This window comes from Neoarius graeffei, chromosome 7, assembly GCF_027579695.1.
Source record: "Neoarius graeffei isolate fNeoGra1 chromosome 7, fNeoGra1.pri, whole genome shotgun sequence".
Classification (NCBI taxonomy): Eukaryota; Metazoa; Chordata; class Actinopteri; order Siluriformes; family Ariidae; genus Neoarius; species Neoarius graeffei.
In genome coordinates this window covers 43893766-43911485 of record NC_083575.1, presented here as the reverse complement: position 1 = coordinate 43911485, position 17720 = coordinate 43893766, and the positions used below count along the sequence as shown (strand labels likewise).

The window sequence follows — 17720 nt, the reverse complement described above, 5'->3', positions numbered from 1 at the left end:
AAGCGCCCCTGCCGACATGGAGGAGACCGAGGAACCTGTGGTGGACGACCCTGCAGAAAACGCAATTTCTTCCAGTAATGAAGTGCACCCCTGGCCCTACATACGTGATCACTTCAGCTTCGTAGAGAAAAGGGGTGACAGTTTCATTATGCAATGCAGATTGTGTGCCCAAGAAGACAACCATTGCGGCATACAAAAATTCGACGTCTAATCTGTGCAAGCATGTTGAGGTAAGTATTGTCATTGGCATCATAATCACGGGCGCAGATAGAGGGTGGGACTTGTCCCACCCAGATTTAAATTCACCTTGTTCGGTCCCCCCCACTTATAGGGAGGAAAAAACGTCTATGCTGTCTTTCTTTGCATAAGGCAAACCTCACGGAAAAATCAAAAGACTAATTACCATTCGGTTTATTGAGGTGCACAGCAGTGTATACATAGTTGCAACAACTCACATAAAACAAAACAAAGACTGATATTCGGTTGGTTGATCTGCGCAGACTGCACAGGTTTCGAGCTCCAGCTTGGTTGCTATGGTTACCCACAACAAGTTTGACAGGCATATCGGGGTTGGGGTTGGTTTGCTGGCAGCTTTGTCCCCCCCAGTTTTTTGTCCCCCCCAGTTTAAAAAAGGTATCTGCACCCCTGATCATAATGTTTCCTTTCCATAGTAAAACCGACAATAGGCTGGTTATATTCCAAAAATAGTGGATGGCATTGCTAATGTTGAAGTAGCAACCTGTTGGTACTGTAACATAACGGTAACTAGTCTGTTATTCGGTTGGCTAATCATGCAAGCAAGTTAGCTCGCCAACCTGACGTGATCAGTCCTCCTACCATTCTACATCCAACAGGCCAGAAAGGAATACTAAGCAAAACAAATAATGTTTGAATTGAATTGTTCAATAACACACAGTGCACACAGGCAAGCTACGAGATTTCGGTGCAACATTTCACTTTCATATTTTGTGTACAATGCTTTGTGTGTGGTCAGGGCAATGTAAACAACATGACTGTGTGTATTGACCTTTTTTGTTTGTCTCAGTTTTAATGCAGCATTATCCTAAGCATTCAATTTGATACACTTCCTTTAAATAAAACATCTGGGTTGAGATGTACATATATCCTTGTTTCCTCCTCTTTTTCATTTTTGCACAACACAATGGAGGCAGAAAACACCCATTGTTAAAAGTAACGTTTTACTTTTACTCAGAATGTTAAATGATCTACTTTTTACTTTTACTTGAGTAGATTTTTTTTTTTGTCTGGTAACTTTTTGTACTTAAGTAAAATTTCATCAGAGTAACAGTACTTGTACTTGAGTATAATATTTTAGTACTCTTTCCACCTCTGGTTAAAAGTAAGGAGGGGTGAATACTTTTAAGTATTTTTAAAAATTTCTAAATAAGTAAATAATTTATTACTTTTTTTCTGTAGTGAGTCACTTCCGAAGGAGCACACAAAACTAGCCAATTCCAATATACTTAAATTTGATGTTGCACTACAGCATAAAGAGAAATAATCACTAGGAGTGAATATTTTATAGGAGGTACCATATGTCTTATGCCCAGAGCTAAGATCATATTAACCACAACCCTAAAATCAGAAAAAGTTGGGACTGTATGGAAAATGCAAATAAAAAAAATAAGTGGTGATATCTAAATTTACTTTGACTTGTATTTCATTTCAGACAGTATGAACACAATATTTCATTTAATATACGCCATTCCTGCGTTTCAGGCCTGCAATACATTAAAAAAAAAAGTTGGGATGGGAGCAATTTTGGGCTACTAATGAGATAAAACAATTAAATAAATGATATGATTTGAAACAGGTGATGTCAGCAGGTCATTAAAATCATGATTTGGTACAAAATCAATACCCAGGAAAGGCCGTGTCTTTGAGGAGCACAGAAGGGCCAAGGATCTCCAGTTTGTCGACAAAGGTGTGAGAAAATTACTGAAATGTTTAAAAACAATGCTTCTCAAAGAAAGATAGAAAAGGATTCGGATACTTCACCCTCTACAGTACATATTACACAAGTCAAAGAATCTGGAGGAATTTCATTGCATAAAAGTGCAAGGGCACAAGACTCATTCTCATCTCATTATCTCTAGCCGCTTTATCCTTCTACAGGGTCGCAGGCAAGCTGGAGCCTATCCCAGCTGACTACGGGCGAAAGGCGGGGTACACCCTGGACAAGTCGCCAGGTCATCACAGGGCTGACACATAGACACAGACAACCATTCACACTCACATTCACACCTACGGTCAATTTAGAGTCACCAGTTAACCTAACCTGCATGTCTTTGGACTGTGGGGGAAACCGGAGCACCCGGAGGAAACCCACACGGACACGGGGAGAACATGCAAACTCCACACAGAAAGGCCCTCGCCGGCCACGGGGCTCGAACCCGGACCTTCTTGCTGTGAGGCGACAGCGCTAACCACTACACCACCGTGCCGCCCCAGGGCACAAGACTAAGCTGCACAATTATGATCGCCGATCCCTCAGATGGCACTGCATCAAGAACTGTAATTCATCTATAGCTGATATAAATCACAAGGGCTCGGGATGAGTTTTGTAAACCTTTGTCAAGCTCTACAATACAGAGTTACAATACAGAGACTTAAAACTCGACAGTGCAAGCCTTATGTTAACTGTGTCCAGAAATGCTTCATCACTTAGGGTCTTCGGTCCCAAAACATCTTTTAAGTGAAGTGAGAAGAAATGGCAACATTACAAACTGGCAAATGCTTCAGTGTCCCAACGTTTTTGAAATGTGTTGCAAGAATCAAAATTGTAATGTGTTTATTTTGAAAAAACAAAATTCATGAGGCAAAACATCAACTAATGTGCCATTGTATTGTTTTGAGTGCAATACAGCTCAAAGATGATTTACAAATTGTTTTCAGTTTTAATTTTGGTTTCAACATACCATTCCAATATTTTCTGACTGGCATTGCAAGCTTAGATGATGTGGCTGTGTGCACACCAAAAGATTTAGTGCTGTTCTTTAAAGTGGACATGCCATGGAAAACTGATTTTTTTTCCCTTTGTTTTTAAACTATGTCAACGTGATTTGGGGACGTACTGGGCCTTTAAAAGTGAACGATTACCTTCCCAGTCTGTAATGGCCATAGAAAGAAAATATGTGGAGAGAACAGGACGGTTACAAAAGTGCATGCTTCTTACATAGAATCTCCTCATTTTTTTTTTTTAAATGGTACCACCCCATTAACACATAACTGCCCAAAGCAATCCGAATAAAGACGAATGAGCCGTGCAAACTCCGCTGGAGTCAACCGCCAGTCTGCAAACAATAAGTAAAACATTCAAAATTGGGGGAAAAAAAGTCAAATCATTAAATGCTGTATTGGATATTGTAATAGATTTCTCCCTTTGGACTGAACTTTAGTTTGCTTGCATGACCAACCAAAGCCCTCAGGTAACATTAGCCAGTCAGCTAATATTAACATACTTTCCATGTCACCAAATTTAGATAAAACATGTAGCTTGATCTACGTAGTTTACTAGGCTACATTATCTGAATTGACCATAGTATTGGCATAATAAGCAACTCTGTTTTGCGAGTTTGATAAATTTGTTAGCCACCATGCACTGAGGTGAGCTTCCATAAGCACTAACATTACTGAGGGTTCTTTATTACCACTTCAAACTGTTAGCTATTATTAGTTTAGGTTAGCTTGGCAAGGGAGCTTACCCAATGTTAGGGATGAGATAATATTTACCTACAGTTTGTGTACCAGATGTATATAGTTTTGGGAATATTTGTTTATGTACACAAGCATCTGGATATCATAAAAACAACGTGAAAACTAACAAAACAACTCTGTAGGTGTGGATGACTGGCTAGCATCTTGAAATGAGAACAATCAGAGCGAAGCTACTTACATGTTTAAAGGTCCCATGGCATGAAATTTTCACTTTGAGTTTTTTTAACGTTAAAATGAGTTCCTCTGACCTTCTTAAGTCACCCCAGTGGCTAGAAAATTCATAATGTGTAAACCAAACTATGCCCAACATTTGAGAATGGCGCGTCAAAACGGCGCGTTGATAAGCTCTTCCCTTTACTACGTCAGCAAGGGAGATGATCCCCACGCCCCCCCCTCTGGATTCCCACCCACTGTATGGATTGCCCGCCCAGTTGTAGTGAGGAGACCATAGAGGACACAACATGGCATCACCTAAGCGAGCGAAACATGGAAATTGCGCTGTACATGGATGTGACAACACAGAAAAGAGTCTGTTTTTACTGCCGACGGGAGAGCCCCTGAAGACGCAGTGGCTTAATTTTATTTACTTCAATAATACGCTGTCGAGTCTACCTAAGACAGTACATGTTTGTCGGAAGCATTTTCCTGAGGAATGCTTCCACAACTTGGGATAGTACAGGGCAGGTTTTGCACATCAACTGTCACTGAAGCCTGGGTCCGTACCAAGCATCCCTGCCGCATCAGCAACAAACACCGAACAAGTAAGTGTATAACTGGTCGTTTTGCCGTGTTTTAAAATCGGTGCGTTTGCAATGGCTACATTAGCTGTGCAGCTAACTGCTTCCTGCAGTTAGCCAGGTACTCTGCGCTACCTCTGTTATAATAGCCAATCAAAACAGTTTTTACAAAGACACCCACATTCTTTTTTTTAAGTCACTCGTTCATTTTATTTGGTTTGTTTGTTCAGTGAAAACCCAAACATTTGTTGAATTTATTTTATTTCCTCGCATCGCACCTTAATGACGTCAGCGCGCGGTATTTTTCCCTGATTCTGGGCCGGGGTGTCGTGAGTGGCAGAGCAGCTCCATCACTGCGATCCATTGAAAGTCAGCCCTAGATCCAATCTTTTGTTGGGAGCCGAGGTCGCGCGGGCAGCCCTCCAGCGGCACCGGCCGCCCGTGGAGGCAGCGGTTCTCCCAGGGGCGAGTTGGGGGGAGGAAACGGCAAAGTCCCCACTCCTCCATGGTAAAACTGCTCAGTTTTACCATGGGCCTCAGGCTGAAAAAAACCCGACAAAGTCCCAGTTTTACCATGGGCTCCAGTTGTACCATTTTTTTTTTTTTTAGACAGGGCGGACGGACCAGGGCATTTGCCCACCTGGCCGTGCCCGACGAGGAGCGCTCTCGGCCGGCTTGGGAGGCAGATGGCAGCCCCTCCCCCCATGGCACGCCCCCACCCTCTACCCTTCCCCGCCTCCATGCTTCTCATTAGCAAAACGACGCACTGGGAAAAGGGCTGAAATGGGGCTTTCTTCCAGGAGGCTATATCTACGTTCCAAGGGTTCATTTCGAGAAAGGCTGCGGATATAACATCCAGAAGCCTCCATGATCCTGTTTAAAGCATCAACAAACCACCATGCCATGGGTCCTTTAATATTTAAAGGCACAGTTGCAAAATCAGCCTGCCTTATCCTATGGGGTTTTCATACCATTCTAAAATGGCAGGAGAAGGGGGAAAAAGAAGAAGAAAAAAGGCATCATCAATTTTTTTTTAAATTAGCTAATTTTACAAAAGCATTTCAAGGAGTAATATAAAATAACTGAAAAGTGTATGGCATGTCCCAGGGATGAGACTGGGACATTTAAAAAAAAATCTGAAATGTCTGCCAACTTTCCCACATATACACACATATATATATATATATATGTGTATGAATGTTTTCAAATTCAATGATTGTGGTTTAAAACGTTGATAAACTTTTATAACATTTAATAATCCCTAGTACTTATTAATCACTAATTCATAAGTAGTAATGATTAATAATCAATAATAATTACTATTACTACTAATTATTATTAGTGGTTGTTAATATTCTTATTATATTAAAAACACTGTTGTAGACGATAAGTAATAAAACAACTTTTTGTACAAATTATTTATATTGTACTATATTTAGAATTATTGTATTTTCTGGAATTCTTTTTGAGTTTTGAAATAAAGGTTTATATATTTATATTAAACTTGGTACAATAAACAAATGTTAATTATGTAAAAAAATGATGCTAATCATTATTATTATTTCCTATAAGCCCCATATTCCACCTGACTTGTGCACATGCGCGAACCCCCCGTGTTTCACTCCGGAGTGCTTGACCTCTAACGCGCGCGCGCGCGCGCCTCGTGTCCGTGAAAAGCCAGTTTCCCAGTGGGCGTGTCCCCAGCGCTGTGGTACCGGCTTTAAACACATTTGTGCGATCCAGCGCTTTTTATTGCAAACGATTCTTCTCCTTATTTTGGGGGTATCTGTCATCCCCCAACCACTTGTCGTTAAACAGACATCTTCCCATAATTATCAACGCTTTCTAGCGCCCGCGTAAGCTACCTGCGCATCTCTCACTCTTCACCACCACCACACCGCACTGAACCACACCACCTCACCACACCACACCGCCTCCACACCACACCGCACCGCCTCCAGTAGCCTCCTAGCGTTAGCTCTTGATCTACAGAATGCACAGAACGCACAGAACCAATGCTGCCCCCAAAAGGTGCGCTGGTCACTTTTAAAATTACAGTAAAATAAATAAATAAATAAATAAATAAATAAATACCCCAAACCGGATGGAGACATTTCACTCGTTCGGTCCAATATTAAATTTAATACCTCCCTTTCGAAAATTCCAGTCATTCCAAACAATTTAAGACGTTTTTAGGCCTTGAAAACCGAAAGTTGTATTTAAGACTTTTTAAGGACCCGTGGGAACCCTGGCCTCGCCTCGCGCCGACCCCCCCCGAAATTTTCTCAACGGCTTTACACGTTTCACAAAAATGACATTTTCAGCGGGAAAAACTCGGAATTCCGCGGATCCGCGGAAAATTCTCATCCCCTTTAATCAATCAATCTTATTTGCTGGTTAAAGTAAAAAGACAGGACCCTTAATTTCAGCATTTATTATAGACAAAAATTGTCTATGTACATTTATAATTACAACTTCAGTTATAATTCCCAAGATTTATTTTACTGTTTTTTTTTTTTACACATATTTGTGCTTAATTTAATGTTTGTTCATGATGACATTCGCTATCTTACATACAAAAAGAAGCTGCAGTGATATCCCACTGTAAAAGCTAGGGATACTCCACCTGTCAAGCAAGTCATTCAACAGAAATGGCATTCACATTAATGTTTATCGTTATGTTACAAAAAGAGTGCATCGGCTGCTCCATTATACACATTAAACTATAGCTCCTGATATCTACAGTGATTACTGTACAGAAAGCAGGTGGTGGGATTGAGGCGTAGGACTTGAAAAAGATCTCTTTGAGACCTGAAATAATCTATTAATTGGCTCCCAAACCAAAAGACTAGCCCCTGTTCATGTGCGTTATACACTACGTGTGTCAAGGTCAGTATGAGAGTGCTTGTCATACATAGTTTCTTACAACTTATTATATGCTGCCTAAAACTGTGGAAATGAGCTCCCATGTCACTTCCCATCAAGCGGTTATTAAAGTGGACAGTCCTGTTCTCAATAGCTCCCAAGCTACTGGTGCTACTTCATTTTGATGTTCTTAATACGTAATCCATCAACCTGAAAGGCAGTTTCCCCATTACAATCACAGCAGTTCTCAGTTGTGTGTGATTTAGCTATGAAAGGTCTTGTTTGGTTGCAGCAGTCTGATCAACCATAATATTTGTGAAAGGCCTGTGTCACGTCAATCATGGCTCAGCCATTGCAAGGGAATTGACAGGTAGGCAATTGGAGATGTATAACCAATCTCAGTTCCATTGTGCAGACTCGTCAGAACTCGTTTTTTATATATATATATATATATATATATATATATATATATATATATATATATATATATATATTAAAAAAGTGCATGACAATGTAATGCACAGAGTAATAACCAAAATGACACTTCCATGGAACAAGCAAGAGAACACAAAACACACCTGCATCTGGACATACTCTAGTGGAAAAGAATTAGGAGTTGAGATGGAATTCAAAAATCTACATGAAAAAATAAACTTCTCAATAAACTGAGATATTAGTACACTCAGGTCATGTAGAAAACTGAACAGAAATCTTACTGAATTGAGACTCTCCTCTCGACACCCTCTTATTGTTGTTCTTGCTCTACCTAAAGAGAATCTAATGGAATGAACTCAGAATAAGACATGTCTAAAAATTCATTTTAAAATAAATCAGACCAAATATGCACTTAAACATCTAACAAAAAGCCCACTGCTATACATTTCATAATGTCATATTTGTCCATTTCTCATCTGCCAATTTTGTCGACATTAAAGCTTGCTCTTTAACCCTAACGATCACAAAAGCAAACACTCACATGAGTAAATGTAATTGCAAGTACTCTACCACCGTATGTGTGCAAAACAATGTCTAAAATGGCATTTGGCATTTTGAAAAACTCTCAAAGCTGCTGGTCAGATTTAATCCTGAGGCCTTCGCCTTTACACTCTCAGCTCCCTCAGGTTCTGTTTAATTCAGAAGCTTGAATGAGGGTAAGAAATGGCATGGAGTCTCAGAAGGAATACAGAATATAGGGTTGTGGGTAGCAAGAAGAGAGGAAATCAGACCGGGAAAGGGGGAGGCCTTCTGTGAATCTAAAACACCGATAAAATACTCCTGAGAAGGAAACGGAGCAATGATCTGTGTCAGAAACTATTGAAAATGACTGAAGTGAAAAGATGAGAATAAATCAGCTGCTTTTCACAAACAGAAATGGCATGACTTAATATCACTGTGAAAATGACCCGCTCGCACATGAAACTGCACAAACACGCACCATCAAAAACCTAGAACATCATACTGCATCTAGAGCCATGATTTAAGGGACACAGACAACCCGCTTCGTGAATGACCCCCACTTGTGTTTGTTTTGGCAAGTGTTGAAAGGTAAGTGTACATATAATAGCTAGCTCTGGGTGTACGGTGCCATGGAGACCATGGTGCAGCAGTGCAGGGGAACCTCCTCCTGAGCATAAAAAGGGACTAAAATCAGAATAGTAATAAGTTAAATATCACATAGCAGATACGAGTCAGAAGTCCTATCTGCAGTCAGTCAGTTAGAGATGAGAAAGGGTTCCTGCCATTTCCCTCCGTCTATATCCGTGCATCTCTCCCTCGCCTTCTTGGGTTTCCTTCTCCATGTGGGTCCATTTCATGGCCTGGGAGTCTCAGTTCTCCAATAACACTGCATCCTTGCTCCACCTGTGAGTATATGACCCCGCCATTGGGTTGCATGTGTCCGTGGCTTAGTCCTGGCGGAGGTCAAAGCTCAGGAATCAGGGGTGAAAAGTAAAGGTCAGATGCACGTAGCTGGCTGTGCTATCGGTTGCTGCTTACGGTTGCGCAGCCCACCAGATTTCTCCTTATATCCCACACACAACTGCTGAGATACGTCCACCAGGGCACTCGCTACCGCCAGGCCTGAGACAGAGACAGGATAGAGAAAAGGGTTTACTGTAACTATGCAGCATGTTCAGCAGCACAGTTAGCCACCTGTGACAAGTACATTAAAGAGACTTGGAGACTGCGAGACCCCACCTGATTGTCCTGGAGTTGGGATGCCTCCGGGGCCTCTGGGTAATCTGATAAAGATGGACAGCACTGCTGCTTTATTCCCAAAACATGGTTCCAAAGCTATGGGCTTTGGCACTGCCTGCAGACAGGATACAAATCAAGAAGTCTGATTAATTATTAATATGACATGATCTAAGTTCTAACACTGTAGAGACTGATGCCTTGAGTCCTCGCCTTGGGAGTACATCTGGTTACAAGGGGAGAAACTGAATATTTTTTTGGGAAAAAAAAATCAATTACCAAAAGAATATATATTTTTAATTTATTTATTAAAAAAAAAAAACACACAAAAAAAAATATCCACACACAAATTGCAATCTTTTGAATTTTACTGTTGACCTTAAGAAAAGCACTTGCTATAGCTCGTGGAGAGCAGGGAACCGAAACCCCGTTCCAAATTAGACCCAAATCCAAAATGCCAAGTGCTCGGTACTTGTAAAACAGTGCACTGCAATTTCTGTTCTGCTTATTGCTTCCTAAAAAGGATAATTTATTATTCCAAACAAAAGCTGCATATCTGCAAGGACATACATAGTCACCTGCAAGGATCTGTCTATATGACTGTCTCACACCAATGCAACAGCATGTCCATATGTTTAGATATGAGCTACCGTAGCAAGCACTTCTAATGCTACAACAGTGTCAATGTTTGGTTACTACTTAAAAATATCTTTTTTTGTTATCTAAACAATTTTAGAATTGAAACAGGGAATGGATGAGAACGAGAATAAACAAACATTGAGAAGAAACAAGTTAACAGTGATGTGCAGTGTTTTTATATCTGCAATAGTTGCACTGTGCACAGAGCTGCCTACCTAAGTGGAGAAAATTTTTTTTAAATTTAAACAACGCTGTAAAACCTGTATGTTTATTGTGCATCATTTCTAAAAATGATCATTCAGTATTAAACATGTTCTGAAACCTGCCATTTGTTATAATTTGAATGAAAAATTACTTCTATTACTCATAGCCGTGTTTTTTTCTCCAGTGTTTTCAGATAAAATCAGATAAAAGCATTGTGTTACACCCCCCTCTCTCTCAGACATGCACACAGCTCATAAACATACCCTGAAATAGCTTAATACAAGTTTAATTACTGTGGTCTCTTTAGTCAGTGGGTGTGCATCTTCTGGCCAAGACTAAAAGCACATGGCCTCTTCCTCATTTGGAAGCGAAATCATCGAACAACTTCAGTCTTCCTCTTAAACACATTCCAACACTCACCCAATTTAATCATTTATTTTGCTTTTAGTCCCTATGGCTTACTCACTCTCATTCACTTACAACCCCCTCCGCTGACTGCCATCCCCCAACTGCCTCAATCTTACCTCCATCCTTTCACGTTTATCCTTCACCCCTTAAAATTGTGTCTTATTCTATTGGGGACTTTTTTTTTTTTAAACTGTAAATGCAAAAGAAAAGCCTCTCTCGTTCATTTCTTGACCCTCCCACAATGGGCACATGCACATTTCCAATTCTGGGGTCACAGTAAAACAAGAAACACTTCAGAAAATTTAATTGCACCCTTTAAAGAAACGTGTCAAGAAGTGTGTGTGTATTCTGGACTAGTGAGATTATCCAAGGCAACCAGACTGAGCCAGCAAAACACAGGGTCTGTTCAATTAACAAGGGGATATGAGCCCCTTTTACACAGCCTGTTCAAGTTGGGAATCTTATTCATTTATTCTGCCTCATGTCCTGTATACAGTGTTTGAATGTGGAATGGGGTCTGTGTTATGCTGCCTCTGAGCCGGAAGGATTGGTAGTAAGAGGGCTGGAATAGGGACAGGGGTGCAATATTTTTGACACTGTCAAAAGAAATGTCTTCTTTTAGAGACCAGCGCAAACATTTCTGTCTTTGGCGTCTAAGGTCCATGTGCCTCAAATCTCTTCCTACTTCTCTTCACTTTCTCCTCCAACATATTACTGATCCACAAGCATGTTGCTTGCACAGGTCTCTCTACTTCTCTCTTACCTTTCACTGGGATATTACACACACACACACACACACACACACACACACACTTCCCTTAAAATGGAAATTATTTAACAGAAGTGATTACATATTGTGTACAATGTTCAACTTTGCTTGTGTTTGAATATGCTAGATATGCCATCCTAGATGCTGACGCTCTGTTGTGACATCTTGCCTCTGGTTGCTGAATGCCGGCTAATAATATAAGAACACACTGGAGCAGTTTTATTTGGTTCAGTGTAAACAACCAAAGCAGGAATAGTGAGTCGTCTTCTTGATGCCAATATTGTGGAATATGTGTAAAAAGGACGAGAGAGAACACATGAACAAGTGAGAGCAGGCAGCTAGAGAAAAGCAGGAGGGAACAGAAATGAAGCCTACAGAACAGGAGGATATAGATGGGTAGAGTCATGCTTTTTGATCCTTCAGGAATAGCCTAGAAACATTACAGAACTATTTAAGAAGAAAACAGACTGCAATATTATGTACTCCTTACAACTGTAAGGTTATACAACTAATCAAACAAGGGTTCATATGGCAGGACTGAGTACATCTGCCATTCGCATGTTTTGGGACAAACAAGGTGTAACATAATAATCCCCAGGATTACTGAAGAGGGAACACTTCATTCTGGCACTACAAGCAAGAAATAAAGCTGTCCTTCCTTTTCGAATGATCCCCACTGGGTGATGGTAACAGCTTGCTTGCACATGAGCCAGACAGTATCAGACAATGCACACTTATTTGCATTTTTCTCTTTTGTGATTTAATATCATGTGGAGGAGGCTGCGTCCTGCAAAACATACCAAGAAGAGGGGAAGGAACCCTCTTGAAATCTTGGTAGAAATTTATCTCCAAAAAAAGGATGAGGAAATTTAGAAAAATGCTGAGACTCTAGCATGAAATTTTAAATGAGATAACTTGGTAATTATACAATCTGCTAAACTGATGTAAAATTATTTGAACATTTTTAGCAGACTTGTAAAGATCCAGCACACCAGGAACGTAAACAAGCAGGAGGTTTGGAAACCATCCTTTAAAAAAATAAAAATCATAGCTTAGTACTATGACATACCACACAGTTGATCATTTAGGAAGTAAATTTTGCTCATTGAGCTTGTCTTAATATACCTAATGTGTGTTAATACAGGACAATACAATGTGCTGTGTTTTACAGGAACGCCTGAAAAAAAGTACATATTTGTCGTACATGACTGACATTCCTGATGAAGAGAACAATCAGCTCCCCTTTCTCCTGGTAGACATTACAATTTAAATTGCATTACAAATATTAAAATCACCTGAATAGGTTTGAAGTAAAAGTCTTGTGTCTGGAGCTCCATCACCCCACAGAGCTTCCGTACAACCTGAATTAAACCCCTTACTCTGGTTACAGAAATTGGTTTTCCAGCATTTATACTTTTTATATAGCTTTTTATTAGGAATAACACACACTGGGGTAAGCTAACAATTTGATGATAAACCCTCTTTGGACTACTGATTTGTCAGTAGTGACTAGAATTACACTCGGCAATATCAAGAAACCACAATTATCTGTGCATTCAGTCCTACATCTTTAAAAAATAATAATAAAATTACCCCCCCCCCCCCCCACACACACCATTTCCAGAAAAGCTGGGATATTTCCAAAATGCAAATATATTTGCGTCATTAATTTGCATGACCCTTTATTTAACTGAAAAGTACAAAGAAAATATTTTCAGTAGTTTTACTGACCAACTTAATTGTCTCATCTCATTATCTCTAGCCGCTTTATCCTGTTCTACAGGGTCGCAGGCAAGCTGGAGCCTATCCCAGCTGACTACGGGCGAAAGGCGGGGTACACCCTGGACAAGTCGCCAGGTCATCACAGGGCTGACACAGACAACCACTCACACTCATTCACACCTATGGTCAATTTAGAGTCACCAGTTAACCTATCCTGCATGTCTTTGGACTGTGGGGGAAACCGGAGCACCCAGAGGAAACCCACACGGACACGGGGAGAACAAGCAAACTCCACACAGAAAGGCCCCAACTTAATTGTAATTTGTAAATATAAACAAAAAAGTTAGAATTTGATGCCTGCAACATGCAAAAAAAAAAAGGGGTTGGGACAGGGACATTATTACCATTGTATTACATCACCTTTTCTTTTATACACCACTTTTTAAACGTATGGGAATTAAGCATTCTAACTGTTGCAGTTTTGCAAAAGGAATTTTTGTTCATTCTTGCTTGATACAAGACTTCAGCTGCTCAACAGTCCATGGTCACCATTGTCTGATTCTCCTCTTTATGATGCGCCACACATTCTCAATAGGAGACAGCTCTGGACTGGCAGCAAGTCAGTCAAGCACAAGCACTCCATCTATGAAGCCAAGCAGTTTTAGCCAGTGCAGAATGAGGCCTCGCACTGTCCTGCTGAAATAAACACGGACTTCACGGAAAAAGATGTTGCCTTCTCACACATGCAACTCACCCATACTATGGGCACTGATGCCCCCCATACCATCACAGATTATGGCTTTTGCACCCTTCTCTGATAAACTGGATGGTTGTGTTCACCTTTGGCACAAGAAGTCGATGTCTGGTTTTCCTGAAAACAAGCTGAAATGTGGACTCATCTGACCACAACACGTTTCCTTTGTCTTTCGGTCCATCTGAAAGGAGTTTCTGTCCAGAAAAATTGGCAGTATCTCTGTATACAATTGATGAATGGCTCTCTCTTTGTGTAACAGTTTCAGGTTGCATTTCTGGGTACAGTGGCAGACTCTTAAGTGACAACAGTTTTCTGAAGTACTCCTGAGCCCATGTGGCTATATTTGTCACATTAGCATGACCGTTTCTCAGGCAGTGCCGCCAGAAAGCTTGAAGGTCACACACATTCAACACTGGTTTCCAACCTTGCCCTTTTGCACACCATGTCTCCGAATTCTCCGAATCTTTTTCACAATATTATGTACTGTAGATTTTGAAAGACCTAAAATCTTGCATTGAGAAAATGTTCTTTTGAACTGACTAACAATTCTCTCATGAGTCTGTGAAGATTCTCTCCTGAATTTTGGCACAAGGGAGTGAACCATGATCCATCCTTGCTTGCAAAGACTGAGCCTTTGGTGCTGCTCCTTTGATACCCAATCATGTTATCAATTAACCTGCTTATTGTGGAATCTTCCAAAATGGTGTTAACTGAATATCCTACAAATTTTTTCCATTCTTATTTTGCCTCTGTCCCAACTTTGAGTGTGCTGCAGCCATCAAATTCTAACTCCGTTTATATTTACAAAATACAAAATTATGTTGATCAGTAAAACTATTGAAAATCTTTGTCCTTTTGTCAGTTAAAGGGTTCGCATGAATTATCACAAATTTTTGCTTTTATTGCATTTTGAGAAATATCCCAACTTTTCTGGAAATGGGGTTAGTATACCAAACATTTTTAAGTCTCACTATGTTTATCTATTGACATACTCTACTGTAACTATACATTTGCACCTGTCTGTGAATACACAAATTATCAGAAAGCACTGGGTTCATATGTTGAAACACTGAAACAGGAGCAATGAACCACTTTCAAGCTTAGACCATAACAAAATGATGCAGTGATGCAGGCATATCCTGCATGAACAAACACTGCCTTTATTATAGTTTGGTTGGTTATTCAATGGGTTTTATAAAGCTGTGTGTAAACAGCTATACCTAACCCATTCTTGTGAGTTGGCCTAGTGGTTAACGTGTCAGCCTCTCGACCGAGTGTTTGATTCAAGGTTGGGTCATACCAAAGACCATCATAAAAATGGTACCCACTGCCATTTGGCAAGGCACGCGGCAATACAGATGCGAGTTGGGAGTCAATTCTCGCGGTTACCAGAGGACTGCCCTGCCCCCTCGATCTCGGCTATTCTCCTCTTAGATGATTCATCTGATTCATGTCAGACTTGGCGCACGTGAAGTCACGGGTCACCTGATTTTATACTGTGAAGGGATTTCTGCCATGTTGAACAGTGTCAGGTTGGTCTAGACGCGCTTTTGTCATGATGTCGCCCTTTGTGACGATGCTCTATATAGCACGTTAGCAGTGCTGCTAATTCACTGGCTAATTAAATATGAACTCATAACTGTATAAAGTTGACGCAAGCATGCTATTGACCATTTCCTCAGAATAAATCAGGGCTAGATATTGGCATGAGGCACCAGGCTGGCTACAGGCACTAGCTGTGGGGCTCACTAACAACCCTAGCCATGGGGCTTGCTAGCAGAGCTAGGCACGCTCAGGAACAATCAAGTTCTGATTGGGATTTGAGGTCCACACTGTTTTATGTGACAGAAAATAATATAGCCACAATGTTTTCTGTGATTATTTATCCATTTTTCCATGTTAGCATAGTTGTTTGCCCTCTCATGAGGAGTCTGTTGACCAATCAGTGGCTCTGTTCATGACTTGGCCAATCAATCAGAGACTATGTACACATTTCCAGTTAGTTTTAGCCTGGTGACTGAAATTGTCATCTATAGATATACACTTAGCCCAACAGTAACATAATAGTGGAAAAACGCATTTGGATACAATGTATATTATTATTATTCACCTAAACCAACTAATATTTGTTGTAAAAGAAAAACAGAAGGACTTCTCTTGAAAAAATGTAAACAGTTTCTGTTGTGTGTGTTGGTTAGTGACAGAATGATGTAACTGTCAGTGTAGGTCAAGGTAAACCTGTAGATGGCAGTAATGCAACACTGGATGCCACACTGAGCCGCAAAACCCAAAAGAAGAAGGTAAACCTGCGCATGCACACACATACCTCCTCTGTCTGCTTGACTGCACGAAGCGAGAGATTTCAAGCATATTATTTGCTAAAGAATCCCTCAAATTAAATAATTTCACAGCCACAGAATGGCCTGATATTTTGAGAGATTACAGACAAACATGCATCACAATGACCAAATTTCAGAGGGAACTACATTTCACCGATTTTATGAAATCAAAAGGCCGTTTAGCTTTGAACTGCACAAAATTTTAGCAATATTATTTACACCTAAACGGTGTCCTTGTAATTGATGCACAAAAACTGATGCTTCCAATGTTTAAAACTCTTGACTTTTTTGCACACATGTAAAGGCAATGTCTGATGCCTGAAACGAAATAGTACGTTACCATTATATATGGAAGTAAAGAAAATGTCAGATGCATATTTACACGCATGTAAAAGGGTTATGGTAATATTGCAGGTTACATGAACAGGTGAAGTGTAAGGATTAGGTATTCGTGGATGCAGTTATGGAGCATAATGAGATTTATGTCAAAGGTTTTCTTTTTTCCTTGTAGTTTTAATTAGGATCATGACACTGATGTTTATATTGTCTAACGACATACATGAACAGTAATATGTATATTTGTTTGCCAATACTTCAGCAAGTGATTTGGGCATGTTGTGTGGATGGGAAAAAAATGTTAAGAAAATAAATCTATGCACTTTTATAAGCAAGAGAACATCAGGGAGTTGAACCCCATTCCGGACGAGGGTTGCCATGTTTTCGGTGATTAGAATACATTAATGGTGTCGTTCATTCATTGATGTCAGGAGGCATTTCACATGCTTCCTAAAAAAGGAACTCTTAATTGTTGTGTTAATCTGGTGATCACACCAGAGGTGCTAAGGCCCTTTGTTGCTGCTTGTGGCTATATTTGTTATTATTAGGGTTACATTTATAAAACTCCTGATTCATAAACGTATATGTACTGCCATCTAGTGCTTAATTCTTTATTTAAAACAAACAAAAACGTTAAATTCAATTCCAATCCCATGTTCTCTCCGTATCTGTTTATGTGTCCTGGCTAGTTTATTCTCAAGCTATCTGACAATCATGTGGAAATGCTCAGCCAACTCATCTCTTCTATGCATTTCTGGCACTGAAGCTGTGGGCTGCTTGGTGCTGAGGCAGGTGCTACTGTACATAGCTGCACCACTTCAGATTTCTGCAGCACAAGCTCACACATTCACTGATCAATGCCAGCATGGCTATTAGTCCTTTGCTTCCCAAAAGTCCATACATTCAGTAATCTTGTAGCTGTTGGAAGATGGCAATACTGTTTCTGTATAAACCCATGTAAAATTTCTCCTGGGTACGAAAATGTTTTGCATCCTATGTGAAAAGCACATAGGACA

The 17720-nt window shown here is 40.2% G+C and overlaps 1 protein-coding gene across 2 annotated transcripts in view; it reads right to left on the bottom strand.

Moving 5' to 3' along the window:
• Window positions 1-6894: 6894 nt before the first annotated feature.
• atrn (attractin) overlaps window positions 6895-17720 on the bottom strand; it is a 123624-nt gene continuing 112798 nt past the window's right edge. For both annotated transcript variants that reach the window (XM_060925725.1, XM_060925726.1), the window contains exons 28-29: window positions 9537-9651; window positions 6895-9419 (exon numbers count right to left, since the gene is read on the bottom strand). In XM_060925725.1, coding sequence (XP_060781708.1) covers window positions 9295-9419; window positions 9537-9651 — 240 coding nt within the window. In that variant the 3' untranslated portion in view covers window positions 6895-9294. The remainder of the gene's footprint in view (window positions 9420-9536; window positions 9652-17720) is intronic.